The 21,505-nt window shown below is 29.1% G+C and overlaps 1 protein-coding gene and 1 pseudogene across 1 annotated transcript in view; one reads left to right on the top strand and one right to left on the bottom strand.

Annotated features, from left to right (window-relative positions):
- The first annotated feature begins 3,836 nt into the window (after positions 1-3,836).
- LOC146998625 (small nucleolar RNA SNORD36) lies at positions 3,837-3,914 on the top strand (annotated as a pseudogene).
- A 7,495-nt stretch (positions 3,915-11,409) lies between these two features.
- The window catches only part of LOC118187035 (uncharacterized), a 211,258-nt gene continuing 201,162 nt past the window's right edge, over positions 11,410-21,505 (bottom strand). The window contains exon 18 of the mRNA XM_085811377.1: positions 11,410-20,530. Coding sequence (XP_085667503.1) covers positions 20,435-20,530 — 96 coding nt within the window. The 3' untranslated portion in view covers positions 11,410-20,434. The remainder of the gene's footprint in view (positions 20,531-21,505) is intronic.

Raw genomic sequence — 21,505 nt, 5'->3', positions numbered from 1 at the left:
TTAAAAGTCTCTTCCCTATCAATATTTATCACTGAACAAATACTTGGGTGTTTTACATTAGAGAACAACAGATTTTCTCGAAAAAGATACATGTGGCCGTTTGATACTTCAAGTGAGAAAAAATACTTTCATCATTAGCTAATTTTCACAATGGATAAATTTTTTTAAGCTACTTTAAAAACTTTTTATTACTAATACTTACTTCAAAACGAACACTGCTATAAAAGATAAGAAAAAACATTTAACTGTGCTCAGCGAGTAACAATGGTATGTATATCATTTTATAAGAAATTGTTTGGTGCATGCTATTCTATAGTGGAAAAGATTTGATATCTGTAATACTTTTTATACTATTACTCATACTAGATCATCATACCTATTTTCTGAACTGGAAATTTTTTATGTTAACTATCCTGAACCACTGTAAACAGTTCTAAATAGTTTAACAGGAAATGACTCACACACAGAAATTTCAACATTACTAGAATATGAAATTCAAAGTTCATCATTAACGTTAAAATAATTAACTTTTACTTTTATATGTGTCATTCTATAAATTTTCAATTAAATCATTGCTAACATAAACTGAAACACAATTTAAATTTCTGCTGGTAAAATATTCATGAAAGCATAATTGTATATATATATATGTATATTAATAATATTCAAGAAATTAATGAGCTATAATGATTTATACTTCAATACACTAATATGCATGTTTACTTTCGAAGAATACACATACACGTTTATATGTATGATACACGAGAAAGTAATTTTGCATATATAAAGAAAACTTTTCTTACGAGAAAAAATGTAATCAGTTTTTTTTTTTTTTTTTTTTTTTTTTTTAATGCTTAGAACGCACGTTCATATAATGTCCCACTTTCTTTCCAATTCGAAATACGCGAATCCACCCTCTTCGTTTTGCTATCTCGTTCGATATTTTTCGAACCAAGAATGCGATTGAAGCATAACTCAGGTTCCTTGCAAGCTCGTGATTTACACTGATGTACACAACAAAACATGCGGTCTGTACTTCTTTTTAAGTTATACATATGCCCACAACAATAAAAAATAAAACGTTTAATTACTTTTCGATAACAACACGCTTCACAAACTAGGTAGCATTGTCAAACGTAAATACCGAGCTTTAATGTTTCCACCTTTTAGCCACTAGATGGTGTATCAGAGCGCTGGAATCGCGGATTATTCAATAAGAAAACTTATTGAAAATTATAATATTCTTATATATACATCACTTTTTCAGTATCCACTCATGTTTATAGGTTCAAATGCCATATTCAAAGTTATTTATGAAATAAAATCTGATAAATCATTTGTGTGTGCAAATTTTTAAATCTAAATGTCTTACATGTAAGCATGATTGTAAATTACTTAATTGTTATTAGACAAAATATCTATTGAGAAAATGGCAACAGCTAATTTCTGGATGTCCTTCTAGTTTAAATTTTAAAAAAGATATTGAGATGATGTACGCTTGAAATGTTTAATGGTACGATGCAGTAAGTTTACGAATGTTATGTACGTTATGTTATGTACGTTTACGAATACGTTACGTATAGGTTATTAAGATTTATCTTTAAATAAATGTTTGTCTTTTACAACCATTTTATGAGTGATTAATTTAACTACAAAAGGAAGTTAACATACATTAAATTATTTCTGCCTTTTACATTACATCCCATTATTTATTTCAATTTAATTTATTAATGTGTTTGTACTAAATAATATTTCAAAGTTCTTTGAAGTACTTTTTGTGTCCTGAAAATGCCAAGTATTTCCATAAAAAAAAATAAGCAGGCATACACAATTGTTAATAACCAGTATTATATGATTAATTGTTGATTTAATCGCTTTTAACTTATTTCATGTCTAACTTTCTACACAGAAATCCTCTGTCTAATTTTTATTATTTTTTCTCGGACGAAAATTTTCAAAGAGGAATGAATTGAAATCTTCATTGCGCAAAACACATCTTTGAAGCTAAACGTATTCTAAGAAGTACAAAAAATGTAAACAAGATTTTATCCCCCCCAAATCAGTCATTTAAACTATTCCAACCGTTAAGGAAAACGATAAACATTGCGAACATAAAAAAATTTACCCTTTTTTTATATATACTTTAATAAAAGTAAATGTGTTCCTCCTTTTTATAAGAAGAAGAAACCATTTTCCTTTCTAAACTTTTGAAAGTTTAGAAACGCTTAAAAAATAATAAACTACGCCAAGGTAGTAACCCGCTTTAAAAAAAAAAAAAAAAGATTAGGCAGTTCTCGTACGTGGAATCCGTTACGGATCTGACAATTCAATGCGCATGTGTGGTTAATGGTGGTGCGAATAGCATCGGCCAGATATTACTGTACCTACTGCAAGCAATTTGTTTTCGGGAGCAAAAGAAATAAATAACAATAATGTAGTAAATTGTATATTCTGTGAAAAATCTCATCAAAGCACAGATTGCTATAAAACACAAAATTTAACTCATGATGAAAAATTGAAAATTATGAAAGAGACAAAATATTAATCTGTTTGAAAACAAACCATCGAGCTAAAATTGTAAAATCAAAGTTCAATTCATGTTTTGTGTTAGAAATCATTGCATTGTTTGTTGTCCAGAATTTACGCAGAAATCAAAAAGTTCCTGTCGAATGTAATCAAGAAAATTGTGAAATTAATACTCCTTCTTCAACACTTCAGAAAGAGTATTGCTTCAAACTTTAGCGGTTGCCATTCAACATGAAGGAATTAACAGTAGAATCCTTAGGAATAAGATCAGAAGCTCATAAAAAATTAACACACATTTTGTTTGGAGGAAGGACATCTGATATGAATCATAAATGTTGAGAATCTGCATACTGGTTATAGGTGCAAGGATTCCTCTTTTAAATCAACCTATAATTTGAGAATCTATACCTAGTCTACAGAAAGGACTTTGGCTATCAGAATTAGCTGGAAAGGGAATTCATATCTCAGATGATGATTGTATCAACCCGCAGATTGATCTTTTGATAGGCTCAGACTTTGCAGTAAATATTTATACAGAAATTAAATACAGGCATTTTTGCCATGGAAACACTGCTCGGATGGATTTTGATGGGTAAATCGCCAATAACTGAAGATGAAAATTCTATTGCTGCTGTACTTACCTCCCTCTTAATCTACAGTCAAGATATCAGAAACCTCTGGGAATTAGAAGCCATTGGCATTGCAGATCTCCTTCAATTGAAATCTAAGTGAAATTTATAATGTCGTAAACAATCATTTTATGGCAAATTTAAGAGAAAATGAAGAGGCTGATTATTTTAAATGTTTGAAAGGTCAAGGAAAAGGAGTGCCAAAAAAATGTTAAGAAAGAAATGTCCTTTTTGAAGAAGTTTAGGAACGATTCAAACCTGGAAGAGAATAAGAAATTTTTTAGAGATTTTATTTTAGATAAGATGTGTAAAAGAAAATATAAAAATAATGAGTTTCTGACTTATGAAGAAACAAATATTGCAGTGCTAAGTGATGATGAAAAATATATAAAAAAGCAAGGTTTGACCGTAAGTATAATTTCTCATTTGAAGAGCCGGATTCAAAATTTATTAAACGATATCTAAGGATGATTCAAGGTTCTTTCAGACGTGTTGGTAATAAAAGAAGAAGAAGCGTGGAGAATACGTGGAAAGAAAAAAAAAAAAAAAAAGAAAAAAAGAAAAAAAGAAAGAGCAGAAAAAAGAAGAATTAAAATGTTTGAAAGATTTAAAGAGAAAAGATTTTGAAGAAAACTTTTTAAAGTTGAAAAGACGTGCCTTGCCAAGATGAATTCAACCTTAACGAAGATGATATTGAAAATAATTTTGATCCTGAAAAACATGACCAGAAAACGAAAGAGCTTTTTAAGGATGATTATTTTGCTATTCAAGAAGAAGAATGTCCAAAATTTCCATATGATGGGGAACTTGATAATGAAGTTTGGGCCCATTGGATTGGACCAAGTAAAAGTAACGAGTGCGGTGAAGAACAGTTTAAAGAAAGTGCTTCTGAAACATCAGATGTTGAGATTAAATTTCAAAAGTTATTCTAAATCATAATTTGAGAAAAAATAACTGAGTCAACTCACGCAGGAAGTGAATCACTCTGAATTTCACTTGTTTCGAGAAATAGTTTTAAAAATTGCTATGTATACAGATGACTTTTCTTCTATTGTTTCGTCAAGGGCATGTAATATATTTGAGATGTGTAGCATTTGTCATTGCAATTTTTCGATTTCTCACGGCGGAAGTGCAAAAACATAAAGGCAATATGAGTTGTACTGGTAAAAAATGAAAAATTAAGTTTTCATGTAGGAAGAATGGACTAAAAATTTATTAATGCGGAATGCCGTGTTTTCTGCCTTTTAACTAGAGCACAAAATACCACTAAATGCATCGGATCGTGCTGGAACTCTATTTAGAAAATACTTAAGGATAATAACGGCCTCCGATAAAGAAATGGGTATGAAAAATAAATCTTCATTTATAGATTCGCATTGATTATGTGATAATATTCTACATAAATTTCCTATCAACGATGAAGTGATTTTACATGCAAAGTTGCAGACGTTTCTGCTCTAGCAAATACATTATTTTCTGACAAAAGATATTTCTTGAATAGATTTTCAGTTTTATTTCATTTGTTTTGAAAGACCATGATACTTATATTGCAACTGATGAACTGCAGTGTCGATTTTGCAGTTTATAATTAGAAAAATTGGATTAAATTAAAATCAGCAATATGAAAATTCGTAGAAATAGTTCGCCGCTTAACATAAGATCTTAATAATTTGCAGAAATATTTTTATACGCTGGAACAGTGCCTCTCTACTATGAAATAAAACTCAATTAAAATTAATTTTGAGAAACCCCACTCTTAATATTTAAAGTAAACTCTTGCCGAACGCGATTTTGCTTACATGCGTTATGATTGTGTCCAATTAATTTGTATAACAGGGGGATTTTCAATTACACGGGGTATGCTGAAAACCGTCGGCTGCGTTGCGATAGTCCTCTTTAATGATTGATTTTAAAATTCATTCATTAAAGAAGCCGAATATTACTTAGAACAGCAAAACTCGAGTTTTAACTTTTCCTCATTATCGATAATGCTTCGTGATACCATGCTGAAGTCCCCACAACATGGCATCCAAATATGGATGTTTTATTCCTTCCACCGAACATCATTTCCTTAATCCAACCAATGGATCAAAGAGTCATAAAAACATTCAGAGCACATTATGTCAGGCATTTTTACATCTCTGCAAATAAAGCATTAAACGGAGGAAAGCACGACAGTCTAGTGGCATTTTGAAGCAATACAAAATAAGTCACAGCATAGGAGGGAATTTTTAAACTCACATCGGAACAAGTAAATTCATCAACAACGAATGCTTTCTGGCATCAGCGCTGACCAGAAGTTGTCAACGATCTTGAAGGATTTCCATCGACTGAAAATGCAGTCAAAGAAACCGTACAAACTGCAAAGGCAATAGACAGCGAAGGATATTCAGATAGGCAAGAAGGAGAAATGAAAGAATTAGTCAAGAATAATGATCGTGAAATGACAAATGAAGAATTGGATGATCTAATAATACCAGTCGAAGGTGAAAGCATCGGTAATGAAAAAGATAAAAAAGAGTTTCATGTACAAAAAGTTAACGAACTATTAAAAAAAGGCGCAAAAACGGTCTGATATTGTAATAAAAATCGGCCCGAATAAAGAAAGAAAACGGCACTTTACAAGAGGTATTGAAAAACTTTGCACTCTTTACAGAAAACTATTTAATAAATTGTTTCATTGTACCATGCAAAATCAACACCTGTTTAAAAAAATAATTTTATCATATACCTCCTGGTGCAGTAATGCAAACCTTTCCTCCAGTAATGGAAATCTTTCCAATTAACATTTGTTTCCTTTTCTTCTTTTAATTACAATAATATTTAAGTGTTGTATAATTTATACATATTTTATTAATCTGAACTATACCTAACCCAGTTTGCTATAGAAAGTTGAATGCGATTTTGCCGTATTCACAATGAGTCAATGACGTAACCTTTGCGTGGCAAGGGTTTACTGTACCTTCCCGAATGTAAGTGGAAATTAGTATAAGTGGAAATTGGGAAATCGCCATATCCGTAAGCAAACTGAAGGAATCAGACATTTATGATTGTCTAATGTGATGGTGAACTTGGTCGGCTTTTTGATTCTGATACCGAGAATAACAATATCCAACGAATTTTTTGGGATCTTCTACTTCGGTATTGGCAATGAAAGTTGTCTGTAGAGACGCAACCGTCGGACCATTGAGTTTGAAATAAGGAACTTTGTATAACCTGTGGTCTATTTGACGGTAAAATTCTAAGCATTCCGACAAAAGAATTACAGCTGCGATTTTTGCGGTGTTATTTTTAAACGGCTGAGTTTCAGTATGAAGTACAGCCTAGATTTATTAACATTTACGTTACTTGCCTAGCTTTATTAATACTTATTTATTTGCCTAATTTTATTAATAACAATTGCGAGGGAGGCCTCTCAACTCGGAGCCTCCGCAACTGCGGTTGTTGTGGGGCTCCTAAACCGGCCTTGATGCTTCTTTTTGCTATTTACGGCCATGAAGAAAATGTCATTTATAATTTAAGAGGGTGGGCTTCAGTACCTTGAAATACGGGCACTCATGCCTGTTTAATTCTGCTTTCCTGAAATAATTACAAATATGAACACTTGTATGCATTTTTCAGCAAATATAATTATATAGAGAGGATAAGAAATTCATGCAAGATCTTATATAATATTCACCCCTTTTTTGTAATGTTGCTTTCGAAACTTTTAGTTTTGGAATTGTAACTTTCGAAAATCTCTGCAATACCGCATTTTCATTGCTGTTCTATTCTTCCAGTCTGATATCGACATCTAAATTGTGCACTAATTTCTTCTTTGTATAAAGTATTTTGTCCCTTCTTTCCGCATGCCTTTGTGGTGTAATTGTAAGCATACTCGATACATAGGAGTCCCGGCGAGAGCATTGCATACTTTTCAAGTCATAAAAAAACCTAATGACTCTACAGTGGCCCCCGAACTAAAAAATAGTGGACAATAATTCTCACAAGTCTCGATGATTTGGCGACTCGGTCGCCTAACCCCCAGTCGCCCTTAAAAGGGGAAGTATATAAGGCATTTTTCGTCTCCTTACAGCATACCTTCGTAGTGTAATGGTACCCCACTCGGCGCGTATTCGAAAGATCCAGGGGTCGAGTCCCGTCGAGGGCACTGCACATTTTTTCCGTTTTAAAAATAATAAATAAAATAAAAATAACGACTCTACAATTGTTCTTCTTCCTTAAGAGAAATTTAAGTAATTTATTTTTTATGGCTATCATCTCTTCCTAACTTAAGAGGCTATTTCATGGCATATGAATTAAAAAAATCCAGCTGCCTATTGTTTTTATAAATAGCCAACTGGAATGTCCTGTTGGGCAAGATTTAAAATTTTTAAACTCTGATCCTACAGCAGACTTACTAGCGCTTGTGATTTTACATTTTTTAAAATAGTATTTCATGAATGATGAATGAGTTGGCATGATTATAAAAACAGAAGGCAAGAAAAAAAGGGACTGTCGAATTTATGTGCAGCTTGAATTATTATAAAGTTGTCCATAGTAAGAAGTAAATTAAGTATTTGTTTCCTATAAGAAAAAATATTTATAAATTCATCCATTAATATAAGGTAGATAATAAAAGAATAGACCCTTTATTTGGCATGGAAAGAGTTGCCCCCCCCGAAAAAAATATTGTTATTGTTGTGTCTGATCGCCCTCCAAATAAATAACAGTTTTACTTAGAATCTCGAAATTTCTTTTTATAATTTAATTTTTTTAGCATTCTTTTCTTGTTTTGAGCTTGTAAAATAACACCATCACACACACATATAACTTTATTAATTACAACATAAAATAAAATAACATCCAATAATTAATTAAATGTATGTTTAATTTTTACAAGATAGTTATCTGTACTGCTTTTCAAATTTAAGCTAAATATTTATTATATGAGAAAGGGAGATATTTAGAGGATATTCCTAGCAACATAAAACATGGAGGAAAAAAAAGTTTAGGCATTTTTAACAAAATCTTCTTAAAATGCTATTACAACCTGAACATTATCATCATCATCTGAATCTTCATAGCTTTTGTGATTTTGCATTTTTTTAATATCACTTCATGAAGTAGCTACATAATGAGATACATAGTTCTATATTATATAACCTGATTCACTATCAGTTTAGATAAAATATAAAGATTTTTTTTGGCGTTTTTTGTTTGTTTGTTTCATGATTATAGAGTGAGTTCAGATGGCATGATTATGAGAACAGAAGGCAAGAAAAAAAAGGGACTGTCATGTGCAGCTTGAATTATTATAAAGTTGTCCATACTAAGAAGTAAAGTAAATATTTATTTTCTAGAAGAAAAAAATATTTATAAATTCATCCATTAATATTAGGTAGATAAAAAAAAAGATCCTTTATTTGGCATAGAAAAAGTTGGCCAAAAAAATTCTTATTGCTGTGTCTGATCGCCTTTGAAATAAATAATAGTTTTACTTAGAATCTATAATAAACTAAGGTTGTATTTTTGCCTAATTTTCAATTTTGCTTTGGTGTATTTCTCTTCAGCTGATAATCCATTACCAAAATTATCCAGGAGAGGGTAAATCTGCATAGTGTTTAATATATTCGTAAATTCTCTGGCCATTAAAATTTCTTCGCTGAAACATTCTGTTAACTGTATAAATATTGCTGGTTTTACATAAGATGGGTGATTGTGATCTGGAACAGCTAGAATTCTGGAATTTTTTACTTTTGCAAATCAAGGAATTCTGGATTAGAAGCATTCCATGTACACGTTATCATCAGTATCTACCGAGTTAAATCGTATTTACAGTGTCTTGGTATGAACAGTTAATTAATCTTAAAGTGACTAATTCTTATTAGTGCTGAAACTGCAAGATTTTTAGGAATTCTGGAAAGGTTAATTCATTAGAAAAGATGAAATGAATGTTGAAAGAGGCTTGTTATATACCCCTCCCCCTAATTCTATTTGAAAGAATCAAATTTAATGGTGTTGTTAGCAGATAATTTGCCAAATGTCATTTGAGAAAATGAAAACATTTTTATTATACCAAGAAGTTAGAAATTATCAAAAAGATAATCATTTTTCTTATGGAGAAACAAAGGGAAAAAACTGACATTTTAAAGTTTTGGCTAAAAAGAAAATAGAAAACAGAAATACCCAGTATTGACAAATTAATTAAATTTAAGCTTCCTTCCTTAGATGTACTGTTAAAAGTATTATGGATGATATTTGGCTAGAATTTAGAATACTCTTGAACAGTGACAGCGTACATGCTGTGAGTATAGAAACACTTCCCACGAAACGCGACATTTTTGGATTAGGAAATCTTTCTCAAGGTCCTATTGGTAAAAATTTTAGGAATAATTTATTGAACAGCTGGAGAGCTTGCCAAAATCTTTTTGTTCAATGAACTATTACTCAAAATGTATATTTTTTCTTCAATATAATTATGCTATCCAACAACAGGCTTACAAATTTAAAAATATCATTTGGCATCTCAAAAGGTATTAAAATTATTTGTATAATATATATAAAATGCAACAAATTATAGTAGAAATTGGAAAACAAGGAAAAATAAATATCATCTTACTCTTTTTACACATTTATTAACAATGCTTAATACCAAATTGATTGAAATTTTAATCTCTTCTGTATTTCACATCATTGATTTCAGTGAATGAATAAATATGAATAATAATTAGTGTAACAATTTTATTACACAGGGTTGCCACTCAAACAGGAGAATGAAATTCGCTGACTTTTCCTGGTGTGTTTTGATGGCTGTGCTAAGATATAAATTAATTACGGCACAACTTGAAAACACAAAAATTTGCCAATTACATATGACTTATATATAATAATCCCTAAAGCATTACTATTACAACTATAATAGGAGTTGTTTTCTCCACTGAAGATTGAGATTAGAATCTGCCTAATCTGGATTAAAAAAATCTTTTTTTTTTGCAGACATTTTGCAGCTAAATGAAAAAATGAAATCTATTTAATGATATTTTAAAAATAAATTAAGGTCTTTTATATTTATTTAGAAGCATACATAAGCAAAAAATATGTGCATTGAATTTTGTGATGGTATGTCATCATACTGCTAGAATTAATTTCAGTGTTATGTCAGAGAAAATTTCCTGAAATTTGAAAGTATTATTTACTAATAAAAAATAAATTTAGAGGGAAAAAGCAACATTAAATGATATGAATAACATTAAAATGTAGATAATTACTTAAAAATTGAATTGGAATAATCAATGATATTTTGGTGATTATATTAAATGGTTAGCCTAAGTGACTGATTACTATTTTTTTATTTTACTGCAAAATAACAGCTAAGGCATTTATTAAAAAGAAAAGAAAACAAAAGTTTTAAAAAATTTTACAATAAAATCCTAGTATATGTTACGTCCTTGGCCAACACCTCCTAACAAAAGGTTCTCTTCTATTAGGAGGTACTGCCTTGGTACGATTTTGAAAATTGTCCCCAACACCAAAATAACCCGTTTACTGCTCATCATAACGTCGCCAAATCCAGTGTTTACCGTACATGAAGGTTACAACAGTATACATGGAGGCTATTCTAACCTCCATGATACTGTATACTAGGATTAAAGCGATTACTTTATACGAGAATACATATTTTCTTTAGTTCAACATGCACTGCACATGCGAGTCTCTTGTTTCTCAAGGTAACTAGAAAACAAAGTTGCTGGAAACTTGCTTTGCCTTTCTAAAAGATAATCTAATTGGAGCTGCAAAAACTGGATATGCCAGCTGCCCAAATGAAACTCACATGATACATAATTTGCCAAGAATGTGATCGCTTCCAACTTTGGTGCAAAAAACACTTTTTTGAGCATCGCCGTATGAAATTCCTTGACTTTTCCAGATTTATAAATCTAAAATATTTAAATTCCCTGAATTTTTTTGGTCAATTTTCGAATTCCCTGATTTTTTCCGGTTTACCAAGTAGGGTGGCACTTTTGATTACAGCACAAATTTTAGGAAAGATGCAGATATTTGCTGTCCTGAACGTTTACAGATTGTGAATTTCACTAAATAAAAGCTTTGCATATCTAACCAATGCATTCAAGATGTTTATTCTATAAAATCAATATGAAATCTTATTTGTTTATAATTCATATCACTGTAGTAAATTCCTCCACTTTAAAATAATCACAACTATTTGTAAACGCAATGACAATATGTACAGACATGTGAAATTAAGATAACATTTTAAAAATCAAAATACTTTTATTTATTGAATTTCTAGACATATCAGAAAAGATTTACTTCATACAGAGATACAGCATAATTTTTGGAACACTGTATGCAATTAAATAAATAATGCATTATATAAACAATTAAATAAAACAGTTTTTACTGATGTGCATATTTGAAATTACAATATCCTATAGATTTCCTGCTGTGCTTTAGAAATTTATATTGATTTTTAATACCACAAATGTTACATCCAAGCACACATTTCATAGTCAGGCTTTTATGAAACATGCAACAACATACGAAATTGAGTTTATATATTAATTTAAAAAAAATTATATTTGCTTGCTTGTCAAAAGTTATTTCAATATGGCCAATTAGGAAGTAAAATTAGAAACAATTTGTAAATTTATGTGAAAATCATAAAAACTTATGCATACATTATAAACATAATAAAAAATTTAAATATAACTTTTTAAATACAAATATAAAAAATAACTATAAAAATATTTACATAAAATACAAAAAGGTCTGAAAATGATTAATGGCTTACTATTAAAAACACTTATACAGATTTGTTTATTGAAACAAAAATTTATCACATTACATTACTGTTGCATATACTGAATTTCTTTTATGATGTAAACAGTTTACATAGCTTAATGGTATTCACTTTTAGGTTATACAATTATTTTTATTTGCTGAAACTATGTATACAATTTTTAACTGTCAAATTCAAAATAATAGTTCATAAAGATATAATTAAATTAGAATACTGTGAACATTTAGCATTCAGTTAGATGAATTTTAACACATTCAAAATAAGCACATATCTACTAACCCTATATGTATTGATTGTTATATTATGATTATTTAATGATAAAGGCAAGAAAAACATGAGTTCAATTTATTTTTATTAAAAAGAAAAGTAAAATGCAAAGAAATTATATCAACTGTCTTTAAGTACACTGAACATAATATACGTAACTACTAGAAAAATTTAGTGCAAAACCTTAACTTTTAATTTTTTTTAAATACAGATTTACATGTAATAATATATCATTCACTGAATTTTCTAAATTATGCACAGTTCATTTAAATTCAACTGTCTTAATTTCATTTCATGACAAACTGAAGCAGAGAATTGTAATATCTCTTTATATTATTTAACAGAAATAAACAATTTAATCCTCTGAGAAGCATGGGTTTTTGCATCTGTCATGAAGTTTAGTCACTATTTTCGTAACTTACATTCATTAAGATGGCATTTACATTATTAAAGAAAGTAAGAAAAAAAATATCTTAAATTACGCTAACATGCACCAAGTGACAAAAAATAGCTTGGCCAGATAAAGCCGGTCATGCTGCTCAGAGGGTTAAAATATTAAAATGAATTTAAAGAAGTTTGATTTTAAATCACCAGGATAGAACATGCAATATGGATAACTGGAGTTTCAAGTTTACCAGGAAATTCTATTACACTTCAATCTTTTGGATTTTTCAACAGGAGCATATAGTTTAAAAAAAAAGAAATCAACACATGCAGTCTTTATTGTAGATTTTTCTCTTCATGCAGAAAGTTGAGAACACATTTATGAACTTCTGCTAATAATTTTCACATTTAAGAGTTTTTGATATTTTCTAGCAAAACACAGGCTATGAAAACAATGCAATGAAAGTTGTTAAACAAACTCTCCCCCCCCCCCAATTTTTTCCCATGGATGAATTTTAAGGAGTAGTAATTTTTAAATTAAAGCTTGCAGAAAATTCTGGGAAAGATCTACAAAATATATAAAATGGTTTCATTAAAAGTTATCCGGAAAGTTTGCTATACTTGCATTTCATATAAACATGTTTCTTACAGCTATATAAGATTAAATTCACAGGAACTTGGACAGAAGGAAAAATTTCATTCTGCATAGCAGGGTTAGACTGCATCTGTGTGTATTATATATATATTATATATATATATATAAATACACACATAAATTTGATATGACTTTGCAAAAATTACAATTTTTACAAGATAAAATCTACAGCAATCTACAGTTGGAAATTTTCATTTGGATATATCTAAGCATCAAAGTAGTTAGGCTGTAAAATATATGTGTTTCGTTAACTACATGCATTTTTTCATCACCCTTCCTACACTAAACTCCAACTCCAGTTTAAACAAATGCAGACATTTAAATATAATGGAATATTTTATTGTTTCAGATTAGATCAGTTGCATTAGGTAATGAGCTAATAAACTAAAAATCTGATGTTTTCAAAAGTTAATACATGATAATTTTCTTTTTCACATCGATGTAAAAACTTTGAACAATGACAAAATACACTACTCAACCCAGGTTTTATATACACGTAGTCCAAATACAAAAAGAAATGAAATCACAAATGTTAACAACCCATTCACTATTGTTACAAATAATGTTAAGAAGTTTTTAAATAAAAAGTACAGGCTAAATCAAATTCTCTTCCTTGCAGGGGGATCATTTGCAATGCTAAATTAACCAATCAAAATGTTGCTTGATTATTAAAATTAAATGGAGAAAAACCTTAATAACTGGAGAACGAGGATGGATGTCAATTTGACTTACACAAACTGTCATTTTTCTCATCCCAGCTATGGATAATATTTAAGAAATCTTTAAATAAAGCTAATCACCAAATTTTTGGAAAATATTTAATTTTGAAAAAAAGCACTTTTAATCAAATGTAACATTAATCACTTCAGCATGATTAATGTTACAAAAAAAAAAAAAAAAAAAAAAAAAAAAAAAAAAAAAAAGTCTTTATTTTCTCTCTATATATATATGCAGACAGATATTGGGTAAAATTTAAGAAGGGATGCTTTTTAAATACCTATCCAAAAGGACAAATAATGCTTCACAGAAAATCCATTTTCAGTTCTACAAAGTATTAAAATCATTTTATGAACTTAAATCATCTAAAATTTCACATCAGTTTAGCTAAAATGTCAGCATCTTGGGGAAAGGAAGGAGACAGAAGGGAGAAATAAAATTGTTAAGGGGGAGGGGAGAATTTGTTTTTAATTTTTTTAAAATATTCTTCACACTTTTTTTAATAATATTAAAAAGCTTTTAAACACTGCAAAATACTTGACAGTTTTCTTTAACATAAACTAATACAAGTTCAAATGAAATACTTTCCCCTTCAATTTGTATGGATTAATAACATAAATTACACCTTAATTTTATGAATTTTCATGCATTTATATATTTTTTATAACCCAAAATCAATATTTACACAAATGTTTCTTATACACACATCAACATGACCCCCCCCAAAAAAATTCATTCTGAGACAGCCATTCATTGTACAGTTTATTATTGCTAGAAAAATTTACAAATAATGAGTTGAAATCTATTACTTAAAAATGAATTACATTTCAAAGGCACATTATAGAAATTTTTAAAATGAATACTATCCTTTGGTATGCTCTGGACCAAAAACAGGATGAAACCTACAAAAATATGATTTTTTTGCTTTTCCATACCTCTTAGTTATTCCAATCCACCCCAAAAATAGTTAATTATAGTGCAGTAACTGCACATCAGATTTTCAGGATATTAGTTCATTCAGGATTTTTAGAGTTGTTCACTAACTTCTTATTGCTGTGCATTTCCTGAAATCTCAGGCTTAATATATCACATGCACTCATGGCAGTGGGAAAATACTTTGAAGAAATTTTGATAATCATGTATAGTTTTCATTCACAGCAGGACCTGCTTACAAACTCTTCTTCACAGCCAAGTTCACAGATACCAAAGGTAAAGTTCTAGGGCTATAATTTTTTAAGCCTAGCAACTATCAAATATGTGCTGCTTTTACTTTTGGACGTAGCTATTTTCTTTTATACCAAGATAAATATGAAAAATAATGAACAATAAATATTAATTGCAGATTAACTCTAAATTAGTAGCAGGTATGACAAAAATATATTTATAATAAGTACATATTCCCTACTTTTTATTTTATTATACAGAAGTTGTATCAATCAGGTTAAGAAATCCAAGCCTAGAAAATAAGTTCCTCATATTATTACACAAATCATGAAATGAGCGTTCCTCTGGCAACAGCTCAATTGAAATATATGATAAAGCATCCTCGCCAAACTAAATCTGTACATTTGATTTTTGGCTTGCTGTATGCATTACAAACATCTGAATATGAAATCTGTTAAGATAAAAATTTTTACATTAATATATACAGTTTTTATCTCACTTCTTATTGCATATATTATATTACATAATGAATACCATTAATATATCTTTTGCATAGTTAAAATATACAGATGAAGGAAAATGTAATTTATTACTGATCAAGGGAAACATTTCCCATATATACACATTCTGGCAGTAAATTCAAATGTGTTCAAGATGATAAAGAATTTCTATTCATTATTTTAGAAATAATATTATCATTACACAAGTTTTAATACTATATTTAACAAGTGAGAAAGGGTATGCACTTCCCTTTTACCACTGCAATTCTATAACAAAAACAAAAGCATTTTCTACAGGTGGTAAAATTTTGAGATCAGTATATTTTTCACAGTTCAATCAGTTAACCAAATTAATGCAAAATCAATTTTTATCAACATATCAATATAACACAAACAGATTTAAGGAAATAAAGACCATGATTTTTGGTTGCTGAATTTGTAATTTTATCAGAAATAGGAACAAGCTACTTTTGCATAAGCAACTTATTTTAATTTCCCTGCAAATAAGAACACACATAATCACATTGATTACATTATACTACTACTTTTTAATACAAGTAAATGGCTTATGCTAATGTTAAATACTGGTACAGTAGAGTTCCAATAATTTACAAACCTTATGGCTAACAATTGTGCAAAGCAGAGAATTCTGCAGGTTAATTAGAGGCAATGTTTTCCTGAATTTTATTTATAGTTTTCCTTTTTTTAATTTTTAGACTGAATTTGAAATGCTTGCATATAAATAGCTAAACAAAATATACTCACACTTTAAGAATTATTTAATAAAGATTTATTACATTTAAAACTATTAGTATATAAAATTATAGACTAAGAAAATAATGCCAGTACAAATGTTAAAAAAGTATGGATAATATAGGAATTTTTTTTTGGGGGGGGGAGGGGGTAGAAATAAAAAAAAATTACTTACAAAGGAACTTTCTTCCAAAATAATCTATGCACTCTTAAAAGTAATAAAAAATAAATTATTTACAAAAACCTCAGCAGTACGATTTTCCTTAAATTGAATTCTTGCCATAATTCTATCAATATGTTCAGTATATAAGTATAGCTTGATTAAAATAACTTCAATTAAAAGTGCTAGAATTAAAATATGGATTTATTGAAATAAAATTTCGCTGTTCTTTAGTTCCTTTCAACTAACATATTCTCCATTTTTAATGCCACAAAAATTTCTATTAAGTGCTATTTTTAAGAACATATCCCCATTCTCTAGTGATGTAAATTAGCATGCACATTACACAGAATTTAAATAAATCAGTTATGTGGGCATATCACTTGCATTTAATAACTGAAAAATTGTGGGCAAATAAATTCCCACATGTTAATCACATAGATTCAAAAGTAATTTGTTCAAAAGGAGGTAATTATTTAAGATAAAAAAAAACTGCAGAAATTCATGATTTGTATTATATATATATATATTATTATTATTATATATATTTAAAAAAAAAGAGAAAACATTAACACCTACACAGAGAAATCTGAATAAACTTCTATAATAAAATTAATTTACTTCTTAATTAAAATGAGTTATATATACTACATATTTTACTTGTCAAGTTTATTGCATACGTACATATACTCATTCGCGAAAAAAGTTCAAATTTACTACGCTGAATTTTCAAAAAACTGAATTTTTGTTTATTCACAACCAAAAATGAACATGAATTACAAGCATTCATGAATTGTTGGAATTCTACTGCATACAAAAATTATTAAATGTCTGAAAATTTTAAATTTTCTCTAAAGTAATTTTGATAAGCGTTATAATTCTAGAAAAAAATATTATTATGGTTACTGGATTACAAAACAAGTAAAATATGCAAGTCATAAACAAAATGATAAAAAAGACTCCTTTATCAGTCAAAATTATTCAGCTCTGAAAGAGAGATCAGTTCATAGTTTTACAGATTTTCAATTATAATATTATGATTATTTTTAATCACACAATTATTTTGCAGCAGAGCCTTTTCCATGATATTTCTAATCAGAGCTAGATTGCATTAATCTATTTATATTCTTTAAAGAGAGCAAATTTTAGGAAAAATGAAACTTCAGAGCCCTGTTAAAGAAAATCAGAACTGATAATAAAAAACATTAATCTCCTCCCTCCCAGTTTCTCAATAATTAGTTCAAAAGAGATCACATAGAACAATAATTTCTTAACTGTATTTTATATCAGATTTAAAAAAAAAAAAAAAAAAAAAAAAAAAAAAGAATAATTTTCCTTCACAAGACATATAGTGTACAGTTATACATATAAAGCACACTACTTCTTTCAAAATAAAGATCGACACCTTTTGCAGTTTTTATATTAAGAAACATAAATGAGATTCAACCCCCCCCCAAAAAAAAACCTTATATTCCTAGCAAATCTAACTTAAAAGTAAATGTAAAGCACAAGTAACATGAACATAATTTCAGAATTATTCTGGTAAAAGAGATCAATTAATGCAAATAAATGCTTCTAACAAAAGGTGTTAAAACTACAAACACCAAATTATATTATTATTTAGATTGTTGAAAAGGTAAAAAACAATAACTTAGTTGAACTCTCGAAATGTCTGGGTATACCAGGTACATAACACCTGGTAACAAACTAAGTTTTATTAACTGCCTATTCCTAATAATGCTTCTTTACATATTCAATTCTTATCATACATTCTTTTTTAATTTTACAAATGACATATGCTTTAACCCGTTCAGTACTAGCCTGTCATATATGCATCAGCAGCAAACATTACCTCACGCCAGGTGTGTCATATTTGAATCCCCATTTAATTCACTCTATGGCCGGACGAAACAAGATTTGACTTTTTAAATAGAACATTTAACTAGTATTTTTTATTGCCACAGATGTAGCTGTAGTCTCTTATGGTGAAATATATGGCAAGTATGTTTACCTTCATTTCTAGGCAATTTTTTTGGGGGTATTTAGTTTCGGGTGGGTGTTGAGCAATGTAATGTCACTTTAACTGCCTCATTTGACATAAACAAATGCACCTGTTCTCCCTGCATTGAGGTACTTTTTATTTTTATTTTTGCTACATAGTGGGATAGATGTTCTACCATTAGAGATTTGTTTTTTTATTACTCTTAGATTTTTGGGGCACTGAGATCAATATCAGTGGCATCAATGCTAATTCATTAGTGTTGAGTAATGTAATGGCTCTTACTGCCTCACTTCATATATATAAATGTACATGTTCTGGAATACTTTTTAATTTAATTTATTAAATTTTCTTATTTTTATTCCATTATAGTGGAGTAGAGGCTCTATTATTAGAGACTTTTTTATTACTATTTGAGTTTTCCGGCATTAAAATAACAGCAGGTATTCTATTCCTGTGACATACACAACTTTGGACTTTGCCTACACCCATGTTTCAAAGAATATCATACACTGTCTCATTTTTGAAATATTGTTTCCTTTTCGTTGTTTGCATGTTGAATTTTTATGAAAGACAGTTTTAATATTTTCTAATTTTAATTATGTGTTGTGTTAAAATAAAATCTGTGATTGCTTGGATATTTTTCCATATATATTTATTTGTGGGATAAGGGAAAAATTATATTATTCTAGAATGAGTATTTTATAAAATGTTTAAGGAAAATACATAATAATAAAGCTTTAAAATTAAATCTGACAACTACCTGAATGTTCTTTTCCTACTGTACCAAAAATTGAAACAATTGGATGAAAAATTTAATTTATACGAATTTTTTTCCAAAGTTAGGCTTAGCAGCACGAATTGCCCGTCCCCACATGACAACACATCCGGTTAAAGGGCTGTCCCAAGACAATGCTTCGGTAACAGAGATGCCCACTGTGAATGGGTTAAAAAAGATGCCATTTTTTATTATTAGAAAAGAATGCATCTAGATCAAATTGTACACACTATAATTACCTTCAAAACATTCATGCTTATAAAACAGAATTTCATAGTTTTAAATATTTATAAATTAAAAAAGGACTTGAAACATTGGTACGAAGAAGTACTCAAAAGGGATGCATTAATCAGTCATTCTATCTTTGATGATGCTTTTAAGTTAGATTTGCCAAAAGTATAATCATTAGACAATAGACATCATGCATTTAATCAATATCTTATTACAACATTCATTTTTTATGCATATGAAAAAAATTCAAAACCTAATAACAAATAGCATATTATACATAAATACCTCTTTCATATTTAAATCAAATATCCTAATATTTGCTTTATAAATTAATATAAGTTACAATTTTTTTTTTTTTTTAAAGTTTCTAAAATTTTGGCTGCAATTAAAATAGGTTACAGTACACATTATTATTTTAATATTTATCACATGCATTGCTATTTGGTTTTTTTATTTATTTACACAATAATTTCAGACATAGTTCAATCCTATCAGTGTAGTACATATTTCAAAAGAAAACTAACAGCTCTTCTTACATACTTTTTTACATCATATACATATTTCATTTATATAAATGAGAAATGGTAAATAAAGGCCTTAAGCCTACCATTCTAACAGGAATCACATTTTCGAAAACATGAAACAGTTTTTTTATGAAAATAAAAACAATTTGTACATATAAAAATGATACAAAATTTAATGCCTTAAAAAATCAAATTTAACATAGCATCATTGATATGCTAATATAAGTTAAGTTTACAACAGAGAAAAAAATTATATGAATGTACAAAAGACAAATACAAATATATAAAAAGCTTTGGGCTTGTATTTTAACCTATTAATGTACAATTTCTTTTCTATACAAATGCTACCTGAACTTCTGAAAGAAGAATTTGAGAAAGTCTATACTTTTCTGAAGTTCTCTTTGCTCAACTTCCAATTGTTTTTTATCCTGCATCAATTCCTATTTAAAAGATAAATTTTATAGTATAATTTATCAGAAAAAAGTTATGATGTCATTAAATGAAGATACTAAATAAAAAGTTACATGAAAAGCTACTATTTTTATAATATTGGGTCATTCAAAAAGAGCTTCAATTTTTCAAACTGAATGCATTTTTTTCTGATTATTTTGTTATTGCTGATAAGGAGTGACAATAATAAGCACAGATGCTTAAATACATTTTTTTGTTTGTTTGTTCATGCTATATAATTCTAGCATACGTTATGGCATCATTTTTGTTTCAATGCACTGCTAAGAATAAAGAACCCAGACGTTCATTTTCACCATTATGCTCCTTTACTTTTTTGTGCTCTATAAAATGCTATATCTGATGACATAGTTTGAAGGTGATTTGAGAAATTTAAGCATTGTAATTTCAGCTTCAAAGATTACACCTATTCTGGACAAAGATTCCCAATAAGCAAGGAACTTTTAAGATGCTATTGCTGAAAATCCATGTTTCATAGTTCAGAAACTACGAGGCACATTAAATATTCCAAAAACTTGTTGCTGTTGACTAATGCTCACTTGTTTGATCTACAGCCATGAAATTCCTCGTGGCAAGGAGCGCAAGATTATGCTCATCGTTGGCAATAGCCTTGAGCACCTTACAGGTGACACTGCCACTTAGCTCAGTTCCACTCCCAATTTTGATGGAGAGCACCCCTGGTGGACAAGTCCAAGAGTCTCCCACCACTCTTACCCTATTACACACTTCTCGAGAGGCCTTTCAACTCGCCTAATATTAAGAGTGCCTCCATCCCGTATGGACTCTATACGTTTATAAACATCTCCATGCCTTCTCTGGGATTTGAAACCAGGTCCTTTGGCACTGCAGCCAGTGATGCTAAGTACTATATACCAGTTGGGCGGCATTCCAAAAAGTACAATACATGATCATTTGAAGAAGATACTTAAAATGGTACAATACATAGG

The sequence above is a fragment of the Stegodyphus dumicola genome, chromosome 2 (assembly GCF_044657685.1).
Source record: "Stegodyphus dumicola isolate Sdum_Otavi_A_Nest chromosome 2, ASM4465768v1".
In the NCBI taxonomy this organism is placed as follows: domain Eukaryota; kingdom Metazoa; phylum Arthropoda; class Arachnida; order Araneae; family Eresidae; genus Stegodyphus; species Stegodyphus dumicola.
Note: the sequence above shows the minus strand (reverse complement) of the source record. Positions and strands in the feature narration are given on the sequence as shown.